Source organism: Chelonia mydas, chromosome 8 (genome assembly GCF_015237465.2).
Source record: "Chelonia mydas isolate rCheMyd1 chromosome 8, rCheMyd1.pri.v2, whole genome shotgun sequence".
NCBI lineage: Eukaryota > Metazoa > Chordata > Testudines > Cheloniidae > Chelonia > Chelonia mydas.
In genome coordinates this window covers 32,096,677-32,122,945 of record NC_057854.1, presented here as the reverse complement: position 1 = coordinate 32,122,945, position 26,269 = coordinate 32,096,677, and the positions used below count along the sequence as shown (strand labels likewise).

The 26,269-nt window shown below is 40.9% G+C and overlaps 1 protein-coding gene across 6 annotated transcripts in view; it reads right to left on the bottom strand.

Annotated features, from left to right (window-relative positions):
• RANBP17 (RAN binding protein 17) overlaps window positions 1-26,269 on the bottom strand; it is a 258,274-nt gene that overhangs the window by 23,928 nt on the left and 208,077 nt on the right. For all 6 annotated transcript variants that reach the window (XM_037906717.2, XM_043553023.1, XM_043553021.1 and 3 more), the window contains 3 exons: window positions 25,718-25,932; window positions 24,290-24,428; window positions 18,091-18,257 (listed from right to left, as the gene is read on the bottom strand). In XM_037906717.2, the coding sequence (XP_037762645.1) occupies window positions 18,091-18,257; window positions 24,290-24,428; window positions 25,718-25,932 (521 nt within the window). The remainder of the gene's footprint in view (window positions 1-18,090; window positions 18,258-24,289; window positions 24,429-25,717; window positions 25,933-26,269) is intronic.

Here is a 26,269-nt window from a genome sequence, read left to right as displayed (position 1 = left end):
ACGGGAATCTTTAAGGTCGTGGAGTCACCCATCGGTCAGTTCTGAGAACAGCCCTGCTCCCTCAAACGGAGGTCCGGAAAGGTAGTCTGGATCTCCTGGGACAGCCTGGAGGACTGCAACCAGGAGCTGTGCCTCATGACCACCACAAAGGCGACTACCCTGGCCGCTGAGACTGTGCCATCCCATGCCATCTGAAGGGCGCCTCTCGCCCTGCTTTTGCCCTCTTCCACCAATGTGACAAACTCCTGGGCTCGGTCCTGTGGAAGGCCCTTCTACAACTTGCCGACGGAGTCCTACAAGGCCTAGCAGGGCCTGATAGTTAGACACCCGAAAATTGCAGGCTAGCTGTCGAATAAATTTTCCTGCCAAACAAGTCCAGCCTCTTAGCATCTTCATTTTTCGGTATGCCGCTCGCCTGTTCCTTTAATTGATGGCAGACGTGACCAGGGACCCCGCTGGAGGGTCGGTATACAGGTAATCAAATCCCTTTGCTGGGACATAGTACTTCTTTTCCGCCTTCTTGGAGGTAGGCGGAATGGAAGAGGGGGTCTGCCACACAGACTTGGCAATTTTAAGGACCCTGGGTCGACGGGCAATGTGACCCAGGTCGGGGTGGAAAAGGGTGTAACATGACTCATCAGACTCCTCCGCTAGCTCCTCGACCTCCAAGTTCAGCCTGGCAGCCACCCTTTTAAGCAGAGCTTGGTGCTCCTTGAAGTCGTTGGGGGGCTGCTCATTTGCGAGGGGCCCACCACTGCTTCGTCCGGAGATGACGAAGACAACTGCACTGCAGGGGAGGGGCAGTTTCCCTGTACTCATCTAGAGATGGCTCCTTGGGTGTCGGGGCCTGCTGTGTTGCCCCCCACGTCAGATTCGGCATCATGCTCCGACTCCAGTGCTGGCTGTGTTGGGGGCAGCTTGTCTGATGCGGTCTGGGAGGAACACCCCACAGGTTCCAGTACCACCACTGAGCAGGCCACTGCCCCTGCCTCCATGCTGCCACCGCTGTAGATGCCAGAGTCTGCTGACTGACCCTTGTCGGCAACCGGTAAGGAGAGGGCAAAGAGGGTAAGGAGGATGCCTGCCCGAAGAGCAGTACTGGGAAGCTGGAGACTGGTGCAGCGACCTGGAACAATCCCGCACCGGGGGGATTGATGCTGGGAGATTGCCCAAGTGATGGTGATCTTTGCCGTGATGAACTCCGGTGGGAGGCTCGACGGTACCGTGAGTATGGGGATCGGCATCGTGACTCAGATGTCTCGTGCCTTGTAGGTGGAGACCTTGGTATCAGGGACCTGTGTCTTCTAACTGGAGACAGAGACTGTGGTGCTAGGGTCCAGGGCCACTTTGATGGGGACCAACCACTGTGGTCCAGGGACCTGGGACGCTCCACTGCTTTAGAGGGTGGTCCCATAACCAGCTTGCCCGTAGATGCTGGGTCCTTAGCTGGGTCCATTGCCTGGCTTGGCATCTGCGATGCCGGCTGGCCTACTTGCTCTTTGGCTGCCGGGTCTGCTTTGGGCACAGATGACCCTACTAGGGGCTGGGACCCCCCGCCACTCCCAGGAGTTGGAGGTGGGTCCCTGGTTGGCTGGGGGTCCGACAGCAGTAGTACCCCTGAGCTGATCAGGAGCGGGCACGTGGCCTGGCCCCTTTCTCGGTGGTGCTGGCGGGCTTAGTCAACTTCGACCACTTTTTAGGTACCGAGAGGGGGAACGGTGCCTGGTGGATTCAGGTGCCGGTGGTGTGCTGCACGCCGATGCTGAAGTGCCAGGTGAGGAATCCGATTGAAAGGGCTCTGAGGTAGGACGAAGCGTAGCCTCCGTGAAGAGGGCCCTCAAGCTGATATCCTGCTCCTTTTGAGTTCTATGGTGGAAGTTTTTGCAGATCCTGCTCTTCTCCTTTCTGTGGGACTCTCCCCAAATACTCTGAACAGCTATTGCAGGGGTCACTAATGGGCATCAGCTGGCTGCATGATGAGCATCGCTTAAAGCCTAGGGAACAGGACATGCCCCGCTCCGAGGCGAAGTCCCAGCCGGGACTCTAACTCCTAAACTACTAGTCTAACACTTAACTTAATGGTCTAAGTACCTATCAACTAAAAACAAAGGAGACAGAAAGTTGGACTGTAAGAACTGCTAACACTCTTGCCATGCAAGACAATGCGCTCTGACCAACCGTCACGGGTGGTAAGAAAGAACTGAGAGGGCGTAGGGTCGGCGGCACCTAATATAGCAACTCATGAGTGCGGCACTCAAAGGGGTGCTACAGCCGACCCTATGGATACCGCAAAGGCAAAAATCTCCGATGACTGTGCACATGGGCACGCACACACCTAGAATGGAATCGACATGAGCAAACACTTAAAGAAGAACTCATTCTCTCTCTGTCTTTCAGCAAAGCCTGGCCTTTCCAAAACAAAATTATTATTACTGTCTCATATGAGTGACTCTTTGCACTCCCCTTGCAACAGTAGACAGGAGCACCTCCCCTTCCTGGATAACCATTCTTATCTGAGTGATGACGGGAATACAACTGTTTCAAGTTCCAGAGTCTCTGGACAAATGAAAGGTTATAGACAATCTGATCCTCTCAGTAGCAGAGGACTGTAGTTTCACACACTTCCTATGCCAATGCCCTCAGCAGGAGTCTGTTTCTCTGTAAGTAAGCTCGTCACTTGTCAGCATCTTCCCTCCCACCCTGCCACTGTTGCTGGGACTTGCACTGTCCGCCTCCCTTAAGATGTTCAGACATAAGCTGTCTCCCGACTCCGTCCAATGTTTTGGGAACTGCTACTCCCCTCCTCTAAGCTGCTAAGACTGTTGCTGGCTGCCCCCTGCCCAAAAGCTGTTGAGATTTGGAGCATGAAGGCAGGTAGGAGAATCCTTCTCATTATGGCAAGATCTCTGCCCAGAACGGTCTGTTCTCTGGTCTTCTGCTCCAACATTGCAGAACAGCCTCCCAAAGCTGCTTTCAGGCAGGGAGACAGGGTGAGGTTAGACAAAGTTTATTATGGATATTATCATTGAAAATAAACTGGAACTATTAATTTAAAAACAGTTTGGGGTTAATCTATAGAAGAGTTGAAAAGCAAGATGTGGAGGGGAGGCTAGAGGATGAAAGCAGCACTAAGGGTATGTCCTCACTACAACTTGGACAGTGCCTCCCCACCCAGATAGACCGACCTGCACTAGTTCTACTAAAAACAGCAGTGTGGATGATGCTGCACAGGGGGCAGCTGGGGCTAGCCACCTGAGTATGGAGCCAGGGGCTCAGGTGGGCTTTTACTCAGGCAGCTAGCCTCTGCCACAAGATCCACACTGAAAAAAGAAAAGGAGTACTTGTGGCACCTTAGAGACTAACCAATTTATTTGAGCATGAGCACTGCTGTTTTCAGCATGCTACCTCCAACAGAGATAGTGCATCTGTCTACCCGGGCTGGGAGGCATGCTCCCAGCAGCAATGTAGACATACCCTAAATGACTAGTCCAAGGTATCTCAGTGAGTTTGGGGCAAAGCAGTATATAGAGCCCACAAGTCCTGATTCCCAGTTCCCTCTCAACAACACTCTCTTCCAAAATTATTATTATTTATTATCTGTATTATCATAGCACCTAGAAATCCCAGTCATGGATCAAGTCCTCAGTGTGTTAGGTACTGTACAAACACAGAACAAAAAGACAGTCCCTGCTCCAAAGAACTTACAATCTAAGGATAAGAGAACAGACAACAGATGGTTACAGATACAGGGAATATAAGGAAACAATAAGACATTATCGGTCAGCATGAGAGACAGTGGTCTAAGCAAACTATGGTAATCCTACGTGACTGCATCAGAGCAGAGTAACAGCATATTTAGGGAAAGCTGATCAAATTATTAATCACCAATAAATTATCCAATACATTTAGCCCTTCTTCTATTTTCAAATTGTTCACACATTGATCTTAATTTCTATAAAACGTATTTGTCATTTGCAACTATTTTTAACAAATAATTAAGACGACGTTTGGTAAAGTAAATCAGTGATAAACTGTACTGTAAAAGAAGCTATTCTAAATAAACATGGAAGACAGATAGGCGATAAAGATGGTAATAAGTAAGCTACTTCTTTATCTTTTATAGTCACCACATTTCTTAGTGAATATCACTTTTCACAACAACAACAAAGGATAATAGCACAAGGCTATTTCATGCAGTCATCAAAACAAAGTGAACTGAATATTATACTTCCTCCTAAACACATTAGCCCTGCAGTTTGACACTCAACATTTCAAGAGCTAGCATCTCTCACAAATTTCTTTATGAATTTTTTCTGATGGACTTAAATCCTTTAAGTATCTATGGAAGATTATTTTACTTGTCATGCTAAAAGATTTTGAAGGGAGACTACACTAACTCTAATTAACTGATTAATTTTAAGGGGAGCTCTGTGAGAGTTCAGCAGTAAACTACGCTAACTTAAGGACCAGATTCTGTGTTTTGGCTCTGGCTCTGTTTGTACTGCTTTGGTGGCGATGCAAAAGGACTGGATACTGCTTGTAACTCACCAGCAGAGAATCCCTTTAGGACAGAGCTGACTCCTGTACAGGCTGTGCTGCCTACCAGCACAGGGCATTTGTGTCAGGGAAGAGAGGAGCATGGTGAAAGAGTGCTAAGCTGGACTAATACTTCACTGGAGTAAAGATCCCCTAGAGACCACATTCCAGTGGTGTAAGTTAGAGCAGTTCTCAGGCTGCTTTAACACACAACAGGGCCAAGCCACTGCAGAATCAGAGAGCTGTGACTGACTCTGCCTGCACCTTGAGGAGTTCAGACCCAAGGAAAAACTGAGCCTCAAATTTTTAAAGGCAGAATCTAAAAATCCTTTTTTCCAGGAAGTAATTGATGGAAAAATAACATATCAGGCCTTAAGAGAGATTTTTCTTAAATGAAGCTATCTAATAAAAACCAAAGTTAATGGTTTAAGCACGTCACTTTTTAAAAAAGTGTATTTGTTAAAGTGAAACACAATCAAATATCTCTCTAAAACGAGATCATAATAAAAGTACTAAAGAAGAAAGTAACATGATTTATTAACAAATTGATACCGAGGCATCACCAAACCAAAAGGAGGTGGCGGGGGGAAGAGCTGAACCACTCAGCTGTAGTGTATCCAAGCCAAATTTAGACTTTCTTCATAGGAAATACTCTCTTATGAAATTATTCAGTGAACTACAGTGTGTCTCGCCTGTAGGCATTTCTTCCCTTCAAAATTATGCATTTTCCTAGCGAGCTTTTCGTGAGCTGTTAGAAGGATCTGAGAGCCCCCTATTGTAAATTTAATCTAATTTAAATGTATTTACTTAGTCTAATCTCTTAGAAGCTATGCAGCAAGAAGGATAGGGGTGATGGCGTTAGGTAAAGAAAAATACATTAGTTTTAGTGGACCATAGCTCATAGAGTCATGGAAATGCAGGGCTGGAAGGGACGTTGAGAAGTCATCAAGTCCAGCCCCCCTGCTGTGGCAGGACCAAGTAAACTGAGGCCATCCCTGACAGGTGTTTGTCCAACTTGTTTTTAAATATGTCCAATGATGGGGATTCCATGACCTCCCTTTGAAGCCTGTTCCAAAGCTTAACCACCCTTATAGTTAGAAAGTTTTTCCTAATGTCTAACCGAAATCTCCCTTGCTGCAGATTAAGCCCATTACTTTTTCTCCTACCTTCAATGGACACGGAGAACAACTGATCACCTTCCTCTTTATAAAAGCCTGTAACATATTGGAAAATTTATTAGGTCCCCCCGCCTCAGACTTCTTTTCTCAAGACAAAACGTGTCTAGTTTTTTTTAACTTTTCCTCATAGGTCTAAGGTCTAAAAGGTCTAAACCCTTCATCATGTTTGTTGTTCTCCTCTGGATTTTTTCCAATTTGTCCACATCTTTCCCAGAACTGGACATAGTACTCCAGCTGGGGCCTCACCAATGCCCAGCAGAGTGAGACAATTACCTCCTGTGTCTTACATACAAACTTCTGTTAATACATCCCATAATCATGGTAGCCTTTTTTGCAGCTGCATCATATTGCTGACTCATATTCAGTTTATGGTCCACTATAACCCCCAGATTCTTTTCAGCAAGTCATTAAAGAGCTCCTGATGGAGCCATATTGGCCTCTTACTATTCTTCCTGTCTTTCCATTGCATCGGAATAGTTTGCAGTTGTGCCTTTAATATTGGCTCCCGGAGGAACTGCCAGCTCTCCGGAACTCCTTTTTCTCTTAGATTTTCTTCCCATGGGACCTTATGTACCACTTCTCTCAGCTCGTTAAAGTCTTCTTTTTTGAAGTCCATTATCCTTATTCTGCTCCTCTCATTCCTTCTTTTCCTTAGAATAAATGAAATCTGTCATTTCATGATCACGGTCACCCAAATTGCCAATGTCCAGACTATAATCCTAGTGGGATTCTCTGGGTCCATGTCTTTTGTCACTGGAAACCAAATCTACCTTGGTCATTACGGGCCAAATATATTAATATTATATATATATATTATATAATATTAAATATATTAATATTTGTCTGTTATAAGCTTGGCTAAGACATTTGTGAAAGGGATCTCACAAAACTGGGTGACAGGGTAACAAAATGGCAAATGAAATTCAACACTGATAAGTACACAGTAATGTCCACTGGAAAAAATAATCCCAACTATCCATATATAATGATGGGTTCTAAATTAGCTATTACCACCCAAGAAAGAGATCTTGGAGTCGCTGTGGATAGTTCTCTGAAAACGTCCACTCAATGCACAGCAGCAGACAACAAGGGTAACAGTATGTTAAGAAACTATTAGGAAAGGGATAGCAAATAAGATAGAAAATATCATAATGACACTACGTAAATTCATAGAGTATCCACACCTTGAATGCTGTGTCCAGTTCTGGTTGCCCTATCTCAAAAAAGTATAGAGTGGAACTGCAAGAGTTGAGAAGGGCAACAACGATGTCCAAGGGTATGGAAGCACTTCCTTCCATTTGCTTTGAACTTGCTGCCTATTAATTTCATTTGCTGACCCCTGGTTCTTGTGTTATGCAAAGGGGTAAATAACACTTCCTTATTCACCTTCTCCACCCGTCATGATTTTATAGACCTCTAATATACCCTCCTTTACTCCTCTGCTTGGTCATCTCTTTTCCAAGCTGAACAGTCCCATGTCTGACCCAGTATGGCAGCCCCTATGTGCTTATTTGCCACTAAAAGTATTAATATTCACATAATGGACTTATTTTCCCCTTTGAAAGGAGAAGATATCAAGGTGCCTTTTACTTGTTCTCTTGCACAGGAGACCTGTGTTTCTCCTGTTTAGCTGTGTCCTGTATATGAAGGAGAGGGGCCTCAACCAATATGCAGTTGTGAAGGTTTGATTTGGAGTCAGAGCTCCTTAAGTCTCTTTCTCAGTGCAGTGAACTGTGCAGTGAATGGATCATGGTTCCACACAATACTGGACTTACTCAGTTTACATGAACTTTTGAAAACTGTGTGCCTGGTGCAGAAAGTTTTCCACTACACTACAACCTTTTTTTACCGGGTGCAAAATTTTTTCCATAGTCCAGATTATGTACTGAACAGAGAAGTTTCAGAGTAACAGCCGTGTTAGTCTGTATTCGCAAAAAGAAAAGGAGTACTTGTGGCACCTTAGAGACTAACCAATTTATCTGAGCATAAGCTTTCGTGAGCTACAGCTCACTTCATCGGATGCATACTGTGGAAAATACAGATGATGTTCTTATACATACAAACCACGAAAAAATGGGTGTTTACCACTACAAAAGGTTTTCTCTCCCTCCACCCCACTCTCCTGCTGGTAATAGCTTATCTGAAGTGATCACTCTCCTTACAATGTGTATGATAATCAAGGTGGGCCATTTCCAGCACAAATCCAGGGTTTAACAAGAACGTCTGAGGAACGGGGGGGGGAAACAAGGGGAAATAGGTTACCTTGCATAATGACTTAGCCACTCCCAGTCTCTATTCAAGCCTAAGTTAATAGTATCCAATTTGCAAATGAATTCCAATTCAACAGTCTCTCGCTGGCGTCTGGTTTTGAAGTTTTTCTGTTGTAATATTGCAACTTTCATGTCTGTAATCGCGTGACCAGAGAGATTGAAGCATTCTCCGACTGGTTTATGAATGTTATAATTCTTGACATCTGATTTGTGTCCATTTATTCTTTTACGTAGAGACTGTCCAGTTTGACCAATGTACATGGCAGAGGGGCATTGCTGGCACATGATGGCATATATCACATTGGTAGATGTGCAGGTGAACGAGCCTCTGATAGTGTGGCTGATGTTATTAGGCCCTGTGATGGTGTCCCCTGAATAGATATGTGGGCACAGTTGGCAATGGGCTTTGTTGCAAGGATAGGTTCCTGGGTTAGTGGTTCTGTTGTGTGGTATGTGGTTTCTAGTGAGTATTCGCTTCAGGTTGGGGGGCTGTCTGTAGGCAAGGACTGGCCTGTCTCCCAAGATTTGTGAGAGTGTTGGGTCATCCTTCAGGATAGGTTGTAGATCCTTAATAATGCGTTGGAGGGGTTTTAATTGGGGGCTGAAGGTGACGGCTAGTGGTGTTCTGTTATTTTCTTTGTTAGGCCTGTCCTGTAGTAGGTGACTTCTGGGAACTCTTCTGGCTCTATCAATCTGTTTCTTCACTTCCGCAGGTGGGTATTGTAGCTCTGTAACGGTCCTTGCTGCATTGACTACAGCATCTCTACAAGAGCCCAGTTCTATTCACTATGCACCTTGCATTGGGCAGGACAATCCAGTGGTGTCCAACAGCAACTAAGCAACCTTCTATGCAAGTGCTTAGCCAGAAATTTCAACTTGATTTGTTGGAGTAAGTTAATTTTTGTTCATAGAGAACCTACACCATCATTCCCTTAGCAAAATTATCTGTCAGTGGCAGATCATCAGTTAAGTGGTAAAAAACACAAAAGGGAGAGTCACTGTTCCTTATCCATTTTGGTACGATATTGTATTATTTCCAGACAGCAAATACCATTGCTAATTGGATTTTGGAAAACCACAGTGCCCTGACAAAATGGGTGGCACTATTCACAACATTGGTTCAAACCTGCTAAATGGCAAAGATAATTTTTTTTCAAACTAGCACTGACATGCTTTTCTGAGGTCTTTGCGTTATGTAACAAACGAATGAAGTATGGCAAAAGTTAAACATTTTTAAAGTGTTCAAGTATTACACTGCATTGCAAAAACAAAGAATAAATATTTGTTACACTTTTCTGTGTATGTATTTGCTATTTTTGAAAATATTTATATAGCATACAAAGATAAGCTTATTGAGAAATACAGCCAGTTTTTTGATTCTGTAATGGAAAAATGTTGGCTTATTTTTCCACCCAAAAGCAATGAATGGTAAGTAATACATGATAAATACACAATAAACTTATAGATATGATGGTAAAACATCATCCTAATGATTTCATTTAATTACCCTGAAATGCATTCTATTTAATATTCACCACTCAAAAGCCAATTTACAAGTGAAAGAGGTGACGGGACTTATTCAGAAAGACGGACTGTCATTCATTGCAATAGTTATCTAATATACAGAAGTTAATAAAGCAGATTAATCTACAAGTCCCTTTAAGCCATCACTGAGTTTAGAACAACTGCCTCTTTGACCTTTCACCCTCCTGCTGTGCACCAGTAGCAGGTGCCAGCTGCACTAAAATTATGGCTGACGTGTTTTAACGCAAAGTCTTTTCTTACTTTGCTTCTGACCAGCAGCTGACCCTGCAGGAGTGATTGTCTCATGTGCTGGCCTAAAGGCTACATAAACCAGTAACTGATAAACAAAAGCATACATACACCAGCTGCCTAGCCTTAGGGTACACATCCTACACTGACACCTCTAGCAGTTTATCCTGCAAGCCAAATTATGGCTTTTTGTTTCCATACATGCATTCTGTACAATACTTGTTACTTCATGGAACTAAACTTCCATCCACCCCAAGATCTGCCTGTGTTAACTTTGTCTCAGTCTAAATGATTAGGAAGAGATTCTCGTTTTGATTTAGCACCTTTAATAAGAGCATGCATTCTTCGGGTACATAGATAATAAAACTTAATTATGTAGTTTAGTGTTAAAATTCTTAAAATCAAATGCTTTAATTCATATCTAATATTGAATCAAGGCATAGCACTAAACAAAACAGTACCAGAAAGAGGACTAGGCTCCTGCGTATTCTTCTAATTTCATAATTAACAGCACTCCAGTGTAGTGATAACTGGGTGGTTAGCATTATATTTTATATTGAAGTTACTGATGCATCTACATATACGCAGTTAGAGCTAGGTATAAAGCAAACAAAACCATATTTTTCATGAAGATGAGATGGCTCTGACATAGTTATCTTACTGATACAAATTACACAAGCACAAAAACAATTGGAGTAATGATTAAATGCAGTTATGTACATGGGAGACTACTAGTGTACATGTTAACATATTTAAATGGTTTCCCTTCATTAAAAAAATTATATATGATATTAAACCATCAATCAAAGCTGAAACACTAGAGTCTAAATGTATTGTCACTGGTTAAAATAAATGACTTTGAGACTGAATTTTGGCTCGCTCAATATGGTGTCTTTTCTGTTGCTTAGCCACCCAAGTCTCTGCTGGCTTGGGCTACATCTGGTATATTTCCATCCCTTTCAATTAATAAAGCAAGTTATGATACTATTGGATCACAGTTTTAAACTGTGCTAAGAGGCTGAAAACAGATGCCCTCGTGAAAATCTCTTATTGTTGTATCAAGGCATTTAGGGCTCAATTCTGCCAGCCTTGTTCCAGCAAAGCATTTAGGCATATGCGTAACTTTAAACACAGGAACAGTTTCACTCACTACAATGGGACTATTCAGGCACTTAAAATTAAGCACGTGCTTAAATACTTTACTGGATTGGGGTGTGAAAGTGCTCAGCACTTTTCAGAACTGAACCCTCTGAGTATCATTCTATTTCCTTTTAATTACATATGCATACGCTGGAGTTTCCCCATGAATTTTTCTGCATGGTCCAAAGCGTATGTATTATAAATCTCCTCAATGTTTTTATTTTGTTTAGTGTGAGTGGCTCCACACTGGCTATATATTTTATTGAAGTCTATGGGAAAAACAAATATACCACATAATTAAATGTATTAAAAAAAGGAAAATGGCAATTTGGAAGGCACTTTTTATTTTAATAATATCCAGATCTGCCTTTAGTTACAACTGGATATTGCACTCTTTATTTTCCTGTCCTAAACTGTTGCTCCATGTAGCTGTGAACTGTTTACGTTATTTAATTTTTTTTTGTTACCTAATCAAAGCTCTGAGCACCTGTGCAACATTAAAACATATAAAATTAAACAACATGACCCACATAATCTACCCATCATACAACACTAGCCCTCTCCCATCAACTGCCCCAAATACCTCAAAGCACCCTTCAAAGAAAACAGATGAGCATTAAAACGTGCCTGAAATCCAGCTCTGTTGAACAATTACCACATCCTACTTTAGAGATGGCCATATTTCTGTTGTGGGGAAAGTGACTCTGATATATTCTTTACTTACCTTACAGGGTTGTGAGAATTAATTCATTAGTGTTTGTAAATGTCTTTAAGACCCTTGGGGGAAAGTGGCTATAAAAGTAGACAATTGCAAGGTCAAATGCAGATGATGCCTGAACATTTTCAGATGGGACTAGCATGCTACCTTCATAACAATTTTACAGGATGGGCATAATTTAAAATACAAATATTTCTAGTTTAAAAACCAAAGAACAGCTCTTCCTTTGATAAGCTAAGACGTTAAGCAAATATATTAGGTTAACTTAGCTTATCGTACATGAAAAAGTCATTCTGAACTAACAGCACACATGAATTTAGAAGCTTTACTGGACCATTTATTTAATGACCTTTCTATTATGCAACATTTCCGCTCAAGTGATAATTACAGTAATACTTTGATAGCACCTCCCATTCATTACCCTTAATTAATACAGCCTTACAACACCCTTTTGAGGTAGGATCTATTACTCTATTTGAAGATGGCAAAATAAGTTGCCTGAGGACTCACAGGAAGTCTGTGGCAGAGCCGGGAGCAGAACCCAGAGCTATTTCCCATTCCCATGCCTTCAAGAGACACCAACACCTTAAAACATGAATGTTAAGTAGTTGTTTCTGGCACTATACCTGTTCTTGAGTCCCTGTCTCATATTTGTGCTTTTAGGCTCCCATCCACTTATTTAAAAATAATGTTGCTATGTGACAGAACAAAGCAAACAGAAAGAGAAGCGGTGTCCCTTTAATCACAAGGCCATACTTTTTCTCTACCGCTCTAAAGGCTAAAGAAAAAGGATTGGTGCCTCCGTGATTATGGCAACACATACATTTAGTGAATTATAGTCAATGACTGAATCACATCAATTCATGGTACGCAACCACTCACTGAGAATTTTATAAGAGAAGATTTGTTGTGAAATATTTCATGTCCAGTTTGGAATCAAAAATCTACACTCAAGATATCCCTTCTGTGCTTCTAAACTGGATACATGAACAATGAGACTTCCCCAACAAAATGTCCTGGCTAATTGTATGCAACAAAATAAGGTGAGCCATAAGATAAAAGACATCTTTCTCTTTTTAAGTATGGGAAGATGTTCATTACACAGGGACTTTCATACAGAGGCAATTGTCACAAGCAACCAGTCATTTGCTTTGCCAGTGACTCCCCTGGCTTTTTCAATTTCTTCACACTCGCTTTTCAGTAAGTTTTTCCCTTTCCTGGCCAGCTTTCTCTTCTATAGTGAACCAGTAGTAAAGTGGTCAACTTGGGTTCATGACATCACTCTGTTACCCCAAAAATTACTTTGGATTGTGATGGTACAATTTCAGCAGTCTGACTGCACAGCTAGGCACAGAAGAATCCGAAACAGATGCCGTTTGCCTAAATACAAATATGTGTGGTCTTTTTTTTTGTTGCTAATTATGAAAAACATCAGACAGAAACATTAACACATTTTATTAATGACGTATTTTAGAGTGTTCCCAAGTGAGACAAGTTTACTTTAAATCCTCATGTAAATTCACAGCATCTATTAAGTATGCTGTTGCTTCTCCTGCTGCTTACTACAATGAAATGGAATCAGAATTTTAAGTATGAAAAATGTACCATACAGTATGTCAAAATGCTTAACAATACCACTTCAATCTAAGCACAGGAAACAACAACAAAAAGGCAGCTGATTTCCTTTTTGTTGTAATTCACTTTGGGATACATGGCATGAAAAGCACTATAGAAAAGTAATTTTCATTGACTGACTGACTGCAGAAAAGAATGAATGTGGTTTCCATTTATGTCTCTGCTGAAGCATGATCCCTATAGCTCATGTCAGCTATTCAAAATCTGTAGTTAAATGCAATTGGTTTAAAAAAAAAGAAAGACATGTTGGCTTTTTTAGCCTTGGCTTGAACCAAAGAGCTGCACAGCACATAAAAACATGAAGCTATTTGTTTCAAAGAAGCTGTGTTAACATTACATAAGACTGGAACTCTTTAGAGTGACATTAGCTAAGAATGTAAAATTAAAATCACATCAGTAATACTGCCTCTTAGAATGGGCTCATTCTGGGTATGTGGAAGGTGTTGTTTCCGCAGCTCTTGCAATTATGCTGCTACCGGCAACTCCAATAAGGATGTTCATTCTACACAATTTTATTTTATTCTATTAATCTAGCAGACAGGACCAGCTACACTAAACAGACACAACTCTTAAAATCCCACTGCTCTCCCTCCAAGCACACTAACTCAACTGCCTACCCCATGGGGATTTTCCACTCTAAGGCATAACTAAATGAATACCCATCAACAGATTGCAGTTAATGGAAATACTTTAATATTGCTGACTGTTAATCCTAAATAATCTGCACAATTTTTATTTTATTTTTTTTTACCCTTGAGGCTCTAGCAGATTGGTGCCCACTGCTATACATTACTAAACATTCAATCTCATATGTACTCCTTTTTTCAAGCTTTTACTGTGACTAAGCCACTTGTGGAATTTTATTTAACAGAGACATATTTTCTGTTCTATGCTAAGTGCAAGGCAATGTATGTACTGTCACTGACAACACCTGTCACAAACTCTTCTAACAGGCTGTCAATGACAGAAGTCACACAATGATGAAGTTAACTTTTATAAAATGAGATTAGGCTGTATCTTGCTTTCATATTCCTCTTTATTAATTAGAGGAAAATATCAGGACACAAAATAAGAGGTTTTATGTGCATAGAGATAGTATGACTATGTGCCTCACTGCCATGTCACCTCTATTCTTTTCATCATAAAGCCTGTTATATCATCATCAATAAAATAACCTTTTGAACTTGTATTGCATCTTTCCTCAGAGGACCTTAAAGTGATTTGTAGAGAAATATTATCAATCCCATTTTATGGATGAGAAAACTGAGGTACATTTCAATTTGTCTGATACAAAAAGAAAATCATTTGATCAAGATATTCTAGTTTCATAGCTCGTTGAACAACTTTAGAGGAAATACTCTTCATGATCCACTAGAAACTTTTAAATGTCTAATTATGATTCCAGAGATTTAAGCTGAAAAAATGTTCTAACTAGTAAATAATTACAGTATCATTGCATCAGTTTAGTTTAAAGAGCTGACAAACCTCTCTAAACTCAAAGCACAATTAGTCATTAGGGTCTAGTTTTTCAGCACTGTTAAGCAATTTGTAACCCATTCCTTTTAATAGGGTTATGCATTACTTAACCGACACAGATGTCTTGAAAACTGAGACCTCTAGTTATGAAGCAGCAACCTTGTTCATTAGCCTCCATGATAGTCAAATCATCTATAAAACCAGTGTTTAATGGCCAGCCGATGAATAATCAATGGCTCACTTTTCATCTGAGTGTGAAAATGAGAATAATCTAATATCTTGTCCCTCTGGTAAGATGCAAAGCCTTGAGTTCCGTTTCTATTCAGGGCTGATTTATAACCCAATGGAAACCTGATGTAAACATATGATCAATGAGTCCCATCACTGCTAATAATAACCCCCAACCGGCCCACTCCCTCATCTCAAAAGCCATCCCTTTAGGCTATTAGCTCCAGCCAGCTAATCCTCTCTACTATTCCTGCCTGCTGCTTTTACCTTGGCCATCCGTTCAGTCCAGCAGACTCAGAAGTAATTTTATACGCTGCAGAGAGCGGGTGGAATTGATTTTTCACTCAGTGCTCAGTTCCCATCTGAATAATTATCAATTTTACTGCCTCATAAAGGGAAGAGTCAAAATTTCAAATCAATTCAAAAAGAGCTTCTGAGACTACAGAAACCATGCATGAGAATAAAGGTCAAAGTTGTCAGTGACCTCGGGAGATGATGTCAGATATTAGTACACTGAACAGTTGACATCAGAGGCACTCAATATGATATGACTAGTGCTAATGCAAATCATATTTATGCTGACTACTGGAGACCAGTCATTAATATTTAAAAGAGTATCTGAAAGCCTGCATTCAAAATAAATATAATGTATTCCACAGATTATGAAGTTAATAAAGATTGATCACTGCTTAGTCTTATGCTATAAATTGAAGATTACCGAGTATTATTAACAACACACAAAATATTACATTAAGGTTGTAACAAAAGCAACAAATGTGTGGAAATTCAGAGTCAAGGCTGCCCGTACTGTCCTTTACACTCCCATCACTGTACTCATATTACAGTACTGCCCACTCTGACATACGCAAATACGGAATCTACTGCTGGATTCCATAGTACTTGCACAGGGTAAGGGTACTGTGAGACATGACAATGGCATCATGTCATATCTCAACAGTGCCAGTAATAAATGTCTCAAATATACTCTCAATATGCTACTTGCCAGGTATAGTGGGCATGCTTAAAAAGTCAGCATTTGCCATGTTCATCCTCTAAATTAGAATAGTAAATAACAATTACCACTCAGTTACCCCAGTTATCACATGCCGATTTTTTTTTTAAATGGCAACCAATACATTTGCTACCTAAGCATGAAGACAAAGGTCATTGCAACATGGTGTTTTGTGGACATCCTTTGTTTTCTTTAAAAGCCCCAACAATTCTGTTCTTGTGAAACTGTCAGTGAAACTGTATTGGGTGTTTTGGGACCCCATGGATCCTTGCAGTGTAGTAGTTCTAGGCAGTGATGAGCTGCCAAAATCTTAACAACGGGTTCCCTCTTCACCCCACGAGGGGGATGTTGCCCACCCCCGCCCCCCCAGGACCCCTGCCCCATCCACCCCCTTCCCCTGTCCCCTGACTGCCCCCTGAACCAGGCAGGAGGGTCTCGTGGGCCACCATAGTGGGTGCCCACCCCACTCCTAAGAGCCAGAGGCACCTGCCGGGGGGGTGAGGTGGGGAGTCCCGGAGGTGTTTACCCGGGGCAGCTCCCAGGAAGCATCCGGCAGGTCCCTCTGGCTCCTAGGGACGGGGGAGCGTAGCTAGGGGAGTAACAGGGGGAACGGCCGCTCCCCCACTGATCACATCAAAAGTGGCGCCTTAGGCGCTGACTCCCTGGGTGCTCAGGGGCTGGAGCACCCACAGGGAAAATTTGGTGGGTGCAGAGCACCTACCGGCAGCTCCCCGCCCTGCGCCCGGCCCCAGCTCACCTTACCTCCGCCTCCTCCCCTGAATGTGCCGCCCCGCTCTGCTTCTCCGCCCCCTCCCTCGGCTTCCTGCGAATCAGCTGGTCGGTGGGAAGCCTGGGAGGGCTGAGAAGCAGGCGGCGGCTTCCCGCTCAGGCCAAGGGAGGTGGAGGTGAGCTGGGGCGGGGAGCGGTTCCCCTGCGCGCCGCCCCCCCCCCCCCCAGGTTACCTGCTGCGGCGAGGGCAGCCCTCCTCGTGGCCCCCTTCCCCCCCCAGCTCACCTCCGCCTCCCTGGGCCTGAGCGCGAAGCCGCCGCCTGCTTCTCAGCCCGCTCTGGCTTCGTGAGCGAACAGCTGATTCGCGGGAAGCCTGGGGGGGCAGAGCAGCAGAGCGGGGTGGCGCGTTCAGGGGAGGAGGCGGAGGTGAAACGGAGGTGAGCTGGGGCCGGGGGTGAGGCGGGGAGCTGCCGGTGGGTGCTCTGCACCCACCAAATTTTCCCCTTGGGTACTCCAGGGCTGGAGCACCCATGGAGTCAGCACCTAAGGCACCACTTTTGGCCGGTTAAATTTAGAAGCCCTTTTAGAACCAGTTGTCCCTCGTGGAACAACCGGTTCTAAAAGGGCTTCTAAATTTAACAACCAGTTCTAGCGAACTGGTGCGAACCGGCTCCAGCTCACCACTGGTTCTAGGTACTAAAAAAAGCCATATGAAATTTTAAGATAAACTAATTAGTCCAATACCCTGCACCTGCCTAACCACCACATAACCTTAATGTATCTGCATTATAATGTATACTGCTGGGAGAAAAAGTCCTTCCTGACTACTGCAGTAGTCAGTTTCTTCCCTGAAGCGTGATATTTGATTACTCTTATATTTGCCTTTGACACAAAACCCCCCAAATAAAATGTCACCTACCGCACAAATAAAATATTGTAGCACAATATCAAACACATCCAACTAGAAAAATGTGCTGATTTAAAATACCACAATGTTCTTGCTCTACCTCAAATATTTTAGAGATACCCCCCCTCCCTTTTAAAAAAAAAGTAACTGTGGGGGATAATTTATAAAATGAGTATAATGATGAATATTGCATTTCCTCAGCCTATGAACTAAAGTGAAACATTGTAAAAAGTTATCCTAAAATGTGAGTACAATGTCATCAGCATGAGAAAAAATATCTTCACAATACTTCAAGAATACTGGCATGAAAACAACTCTGAAATTAATTGGGGTGCAAATATATATCAATTTAAAGAGACCAATCCTGTTAGTAAATAATTGGAGTTATCAATCTAAATTACTTCAAAATGATGAAAATAAATAGGGAAAAGCTTTGTTCACAAATTTAATAATATCTCAGAGGAAAGTTGAGCAGAGCTTAAGTTTACCTGCTGTAGGACTTCAGGGTTCTGTTGCATGAAGTGCAGTAATCTTTGTCCATCCTGTGATATTTCTCTACATCTTACTGGTTTCTTGCCTTCTTTTGCTATGTGCTTGAAGAGGGAGGTAACAACGTAGTCTAAACTAGCACAACAGCTGGAGGAGACAATTGTATCTGCGTAAGCAATGAAAGAAATAGTTTTGTAATCGCTTCTGTAATAAAACAAAACAATTATTATGAATAACTTGCAGGAGTGAAGAAAATAATATACACAAGGCAAGCCTGGAAGCTTATTTTAGATATCAGGTTAAATGATACTTAATTTTACTACTTGTTCTTTTCCTTTTAAAATTTCTTGGTATTAAGCAGATTATGGCCCCAATCCTGCAATTCACAATGGACAGTGGACTGCTGGGTCCACGCAGCGTCCTACAAACTTCATTGAGGTTCTGTGTGAGCAGTGATTTACCCGCACATTGTAAATTGCAGAATCAGGACATTACTTTTACTGATATGAAATTATATATTCAGCAGATTTCTGGAAACTACGATTGTTTGTTTATAGCCTTTTTACAGAGTTTAAAAATTCAATTTAAAGAGACACTGTGAACATTTAAAGTAACTTTTTTAACCTCTTGATTGCTGCTGAGCATCTCAGAAGTGTATAAATGAAGGTTTGTATTCATAAATGTACTAGTAGCATCCCTCCCCCCCAATATTATGTATCATTTTCTACTATACAAACGTGTGCCAGATATTTTACAGGACACACCTAAGTGGCGCTACCCTGCCCCTCAGAGCTTACAACCTGCACATTAGATGCCAAACAATGAGTGAGGATCACAGACAGCAGGGAGGGGAATGGGGTAAGGAAGGAGAAGTGTTACAGTAAAGTATCAATTGGTTACCTAGTTTAAGGCATGATGGTTCAATTACCATTTTTAAAAAAAGTAAAGAAGATAATAACATCATAGAAATTACGGTTACTGACTAATGTTCCATTGTTTTTCCTGGACTGTAAAGGCATGACAGCAAAGCAGGATATGTTGGAAGCAGGAGCAACAGCAACCTCATATCTTTACTGATTGTATCTATAACTAAGGTAACACATTGAGAGATTAAAAGCTTAAACCTATTTGAAAGTAACTATGTCTGCCTGATTTATGTAAGTTATTTTGCTGCTAGGTGTTGCCTGCTGTGCTGCTGCTGTGGAAGTGGAGTCTGTTTGTTTACATACATCAGTGTGGCGAGAACAGCGTGCTGGCCCTTTTTTCTCTGTGCAGGCTCCTTTTCTTCCTTCTAACTGTACTGGTACAAAATAGCAGCGCTCACCCATATTTTTTCTTAGTCTAACAGCTGACATTTTTCCTGGCCCAAAGCACACTGGCTGCAGTTTAAACCCTCAATCGCTAGTCTCAGCTGTAGTTTCCCTACCAATTCTAATACCAGGTTCTAATTAGAGTCCCAGTTTAACCAACTGTTGGTTCCTCATGATCCTAGCACCAACGTTCTCTGTGCACACAGAATTTTTTAACTTCCTCATTTGCTGGATGCAGGTTTCAGTCACAACTGATGTTCTCTGCAGGTGCAAACATCACGTTCAAATGAGCTCACCAGCATTTAGGGCTCCATCCTGCTCCTGCTGATTTGAGTGGGAACAAGACTAGGTCACTTACAGCTCATAGTGCTTACTTAGATGGGCTACCGGAGTAGGGGTGCGTGGGAGCCGGAGAAGGAATTAAACTGTTAAACGTTCATTTGGAAGGGAAGGGGATTAGAAGGATCCAATTAAATGTATCTTGAGTTCTTTGAACTATGCTAATTTGGAGGCTTGCTAACCTTGCAGTGTTCATTTAAATATATCCTTCTTGTCACTGGAATACTTTGATCTGTGTCAATTTAACTCTTTAAACTCTGTGTATCATGTTGTTTTTAACTTTCCTTTATCTAAATACCAGTATTACATAGTTTTCAAAGTTACATTCTTTTGAGGTCTTTGGAAATATTTCATGGACAACACAGTCACAGCTGACCTGACAAGGCTATGTCTATGCTACGAGCTAGGGGTGTGATTCCCAGCTTGCGGACTCATACTTGCGTTACCTCTCATTGGGCTAGCGTGCGTATCTGCAGCAGCACAGCTGTGGCAGCACAGGTATGTACCCACCCATTTCATGCAGGTTTGTATTCAGCACAGCTAGTCTGTGCTGCCACTTCCACGACCCATGCTACCACAATTACATCATCGAGCTAGCATGAGCACGTGTAGGTGAGAGGGAAATCACACCCTAGCTTGTAGCGTAGACGTAACCTGTGACATGATCTTGAAAGGTATTAAGCACTCCTGAGAGGTGCTGCGCTCCCGCATTTTCAATGGTTTCCAGTGAAGCTGTGGGTGTTCCAACACCTCACAGGAGCACTTCATATCTTGCAGAAGCGAGCCCACTCCACTAAAATCAGTTGATGTTTTGTCATTGAATTCAACTAGTGCAGGCTGCTGGGAAGATCTGCCTGAGTAAAGACTGCAGGAACAGGCCCTTACTGTTTTCTCTACTAAAAACAGTCCTGCAAATAAACAAGAGATACAACTGATGGCTGAACTGAAGCAACATCAATAACGGTAATGTATTTAAAAATACAAATTCCATAGGATGGCTTTGTTGTACTTCTACACCAGTGATTTAACTCCATTTGGTTTTAAATTGAATACAACAAAGTAAATCATGAACATCCATTTATAAAATCGCAGTGGCTCTAAACATGTTGATACTGTGCAAGTAGATATTTTACATTCTACAGTAAGTGATCTTAGAAGGACAGTGGACAGGTCTATCCTATCACCAGCTCATAAGGATCTGATACAAGTGTTAAGGGCTACTTATATTGTCCCATAACGATATATCAAATATGCTTTTCAGGGCTCATTTTTCCTTCTGATTGCAAGGGCATCACAGACATAAAGGTCACGCAAGCCCACCAAACTGATTTTTCTGGGTGTGCAGAGCCTTGTGCTGAAGTTCTTATTGAATCTCACACAAGCCAGATAATCATATATCTGGAGCAAATAAGTTTAAGAAAAAGCTACAATTTCTGGGCTGGAGGTAGAAGGGAAAGATGGAATAAGGAGAGAAAGGATCACATGGGAAAACTGGGAGGCAGGCCTGGATAAATAGGAAAAGCCAAGATGATCGCCCAAGCACTCAAACCACTTACGTATTTATATCAGCCTTAAGGTGGCTGACATTATTGCAAAAACAACTTGAAGAGGCCTTTTGGCTTTAACATTAACATTTAGTGAATGGTGCCAATAGATGTAAAGAGCATTATTTTTAAATGGCTTGCTAACATTGTTGAGCATGTCATAATTTAAGAGATTTTTTTTGTTTCTAAGATAAAGGTAAATGGGACAGACTTGTGTTAAGTGGCATTTCTCTGTCCATCAATTTCGTACACTACAATGCCAGCATTATCTACCTTTGTGGGTAAACTAGGGAAGTAAACAGATTTAAGCAACTTAACATCTAAATGAGAAAGCAAGGCATAGAAAATGTTATATTTTTCTTTTTCTCAAAGAATGACATAATTGCACTATTAATCATAGGAGAATTAGAAAAGCTTCACATAGAGATTAGTGACAACATGCCAGGCAGGCTACATTAAAAGGTTCCAATCCACTGAGTCAGCTGTGAAAAAGCCAGGTAAACACTTTAGAAGAGAACTGTTGGAGTGTTTATCCTTGCAATAAAAGCCTAGATGAGGGCTTCCATTACAGCTGATTTACAGCCAGGGGCCTCCAAAGGAATAAATATAATTTCACAGTATATTATCAAGTGTGAAATCATGATGCATGCAGAGTGTCCACTCAGGGACAGAATGAACAGTGCTGAGAAATGAGGATTTGGGGCTTCTTTATTCTTCAGCTAGAGCTACAGTACAAATCTCAAATGCTGAGCTTCCATGAACTAAGAGAAATGAAAATATATAGACAAACATTTCTCCTAGGGAGGGGGGAAAATTCATTTCCTGGGATTTAATTTTTTAAATAAAAGAGAGGTACTTCATTTTTGTAATTATTTTTGAAGATGATTCATACGTTCTAATGGTTTACAATACATTTTACCCTATCAGACTGCTTGCAGCCTTGACACTGCTATTCTTCAAGATGCTTTTGCAGCATGCATGCTTTGCTTCACTAAGAGAGGGATCCAATTTATTTCAAAATTGTCCATTTTCAAAGGGCAAAAGGCTATGTTGGAACATGAACAAAAATGAAATAATTGTTTGCTTCACTGCCAAATAACATGTATTACTCCATATGCTGGGATTTTTCAAAGAAGCCAAAGAGAGTTAGGAACCCAAATCCCAATGAAATTTAATGGGATTTGGGCACTTAACTCCCTTAGGATCATGGCCACTAATTGCTCTTATTAAGGGAAGATCAGCTTTTGTTGACATCCCGTTGTAGGAACAGGAAAATTACTCATTTTACTGTGTAAAGTTAACTACCTGAATATATGAATTGATTTTATGGCTTATGTGACAGAATCGATACCTTCCATCAAGAAATCAGTTTTCGATACATGTTGATGTTATTAAGAAACAGGATATCATAGCTAAATAATCACTTTACCACTCAGGCATGGACTGTAAAAAGGCTCTGTTTCTGATTGACAATTCAGGGAAAGACAAGTGAGTTCCTTTTAATGTGCAAGTGAGGTTCATTCAGATCAAAGGGTAAGTCTCATTACTTAACATTTATGTAGAGTCAAATGTTCTTTTGAAATGCTAGGGAATGCAAGAGAAAAATGGGAAACATAACTGGAATTTTACTAAATATGGTAGATAGCAGTCCAGTATAACTCAAAGTGAACAGAAATTAATTCACCTGCCAAGAAATTGCATCTGTGCAACTATTATTGTCAATACACTAGTGGAAAAGATTGCTTCAGGACCACAAAGTTACAATAAGGTTTGGATATGACGCAGTCAAAGTAGTTGGGTGTGGGGTGGGTGTCAAACTAAATAGAGCTGAGTGAAATTTTTTGGACAAATAGTTTATTTGGCATTTTGGTAGTATATAATAAAATGATCTGAGGACTCCTCAGTAATGTTGCTTATCTATTCAATGTCCGTTTCCCCACTAAGCATGCTTTTTCTAACAGGAGAAACATGGAATCTGTTTTGTGAAGTTCTGGAATGCTCTGTGATGCCCAGTGTACTCATTCATTACTACAGGGCTTGACTGACCTTAGAGGTAAACAACTCTAGCTATTAGAAAGTCTATATAAACAAATATCATACCTACAGGCTATTCATTAAATACAACTCCTTCCACAAAGTAATAAGAGAGCCATTCCTGACTATCATTTTAGGGTCCTGTTTTCTAGGCTGGTTAGAAAATGTAACTGCAACATACGCATCTTTCTTTAAGGCTCTATACTCTACCCCCATATTTTGACTGAATTTAAGCTATTGAAATCAAATTTCAGTTTTAATCAAACATCTGGACAATAATCTGTTAAAAAGTGCTAATGAATGAAGATCAATTACAACCAGACTACTTTTAATATAATTCTAAGTATGATGCTTGTTTACTCTGTGAAGTACAGCCAATAAATATTCTTTATAATGTAAAACCTAATTTTTCTTTTTTATTGATAAGGTTAGCTTAGCCATCTCTACTCATCTACCAGTCATGCTGATAAATGAAAAGTGAACAGCCGGAGGTTACTATTCCATATGCTAACAAATTTTATCTCTGAAGGGCAAAATGAGTCATATACTAACATTCTCTACTGTGAGGCTTATGGGACAAATAAATCATTTTATATTTCACTGCTGTAAAACTTCTTCAATGATAACCCAACTAGAAGCACATCGTTATTATTTTTAAAGTTTCTAATTTGTAGAAAGATCATTTTAAAATATTAATGCAATACACTACTGGCCAGATTTTCAGAAGAGCTCAGCTCCCATTTAGACACCTAAAATAAGTGATCAGATTATCAGAATGCTCAGCACCCACCGTCTCCCATGGTCTCTGGACAATAATTTGTTACACGGCAAATGAATGTTCTAATGGGCCACTTATTGTAGAAGGTTAAGTGAGAGTGGTTGGGTGCTGAGTTGTTCATTTTTTAAATCTCACTCTAATGACTACATATTCCCCACATTCCAATTTCAGCTAAATCATAAGTAACACTTACCTAGTGCAGTAAGTCCTTCAGATATTGAGGTAAGAATATACATTAGCACATGAGGTTCTAAACTGGTAATGAAACTCATATGATCCTGGGTGAGACATTCCAAGAGTGGGTAATAAGACTGACTTAGTTTTCGATATTGCTGAAAAAGAAAAACAAACATTGATAGAAAGTAAGAAATACTATGGGCTAATAGAAATTATAGCATTAAAAATGCAAAGCTGGCTGAAATATTAACAAGATTATAAAAATGCACAGAATGATGCTGTAATAAGTCCCAATTATCTATTAAATTAACAGCTTTTTTCTACAAAAAAGTCTTTCTGTTTATGGTGGAAATCTTTGATTGTAGGTTACCATACAAATACATAAACTCAGTTTTAGTTTACAAAAGTCCCTCGGTAATGAAGTCATATTAACCTTTTTACGGTACATCCCATTAGCAGCTCAGTAAAACTGGTATAAAACATTATTCAGATCAAGTGTTCTGGGAACAGTTTGACAGTTCAGTGGCTAGTGCTTCCTCATGCTACGTAGAAGACTTTTTGAGACTAACCCCAGGTTGGCTGAATGCATCACAGAGATTACAGTTTTGTGCAATGATTCTGCAACTTGACCCGCACAGACGGACTCTTGTGTCCACTGACTTTAATTGGGTTCTGTGTGGGTATAAATATATGCCTGTCTGGATCCATTTGCAGGATCAAGGCTTTAGAATGGGTTATTAGGGGCATTACCTTCACTACTGATATGACTGTCAGACTTGGCTGCATGGGCTCACTATCATGTAGCTATATACCAGTATTTGACTGGGGTAATTTTTCAAAAGGGCTAAGGCAAAAGTCTGAGTATTTAGCACCTCTAACTATCTGATTCATCCCTCAGTGCGGAAAATGGCAGTTCCGAATGAAAATGTTCTGAAGAAAGTTCCATGATCCAAGCTAAAGCTGATCATGCACTCGATTTGTTGTCTTTGAGAAGTGACAGTTCATTGGTATGAGACTAGCCATCTCAAAGAAAGTTTGGTTAATATTTTAATGTTGTTTTATAGACAGCACACCACAAGAGTCATATAAATTCAGATTAATCCCAGGCTGACAGATCATATAGGGCCAAATACTGCTTTAAATTATATCCGGGGAACCCCAATGTGATTTTCCTGGACATAAAAAGCCAAAACTGGCTTCTCTCTTTCCCAGACATGTTTTTGTGAATATTTTGGAAATGTTACAATCTGCTATGACAATTCTATCATACATGGAAATACTAATATTCTAGATGTGACTATAAATACACTCAAGTAACTGGACTAAAAATATAAATTGCATTTGAGCTGTTCTAGATCCTGCTGTCTCATTATAACAATTTGAAGCCTGTGGTGATATTATTTCATAATTCACACAAAGACTCCCAAGATGAATAATTGCTTACAAGCAAGTCACTGTGGGATACTGAAAGCAGCATTTTGACAAAGGCCTGGAGTACATTGTCAAAGTGGTTGTCCCCATACAACTTGAAGACGCCAAAGCTGACATAATTTCCACATAAGGCAGATTTGAGTGCAGAATAGCAGATGGAAATGCCCTTGAGTTTCAGTGGATAAACCTGATCTTTTGACAGAGTCCCAAGAGACAGGATCTGATTACCTGTTCAGAAAAAAAGAAGAGAAAGAAACTGACATAAACAGTTGCAAATCTGGATAGCTCTGTCACTTAACATTCATTTCACTCTTTTATCACTTTTTGTCTTTATTTTTATTATTGCCTACCTGGATAGGATCTTGCTTTCGTAATTATAGTAAAAAAACAATTGCAACGTTTTAAATACATAGCATGTATATATTTAAAAAGCTGCTGAGTAATTAAGAGTGTAAGAAGTAAAAACATAACCTATGGATTCTCAGTTACCGACGTAGGCCAACATCCTCAATTAGCACAGACTTTTCAACTCAGGCACAGACACAGAGCCTTCAGTGTGGTTCCC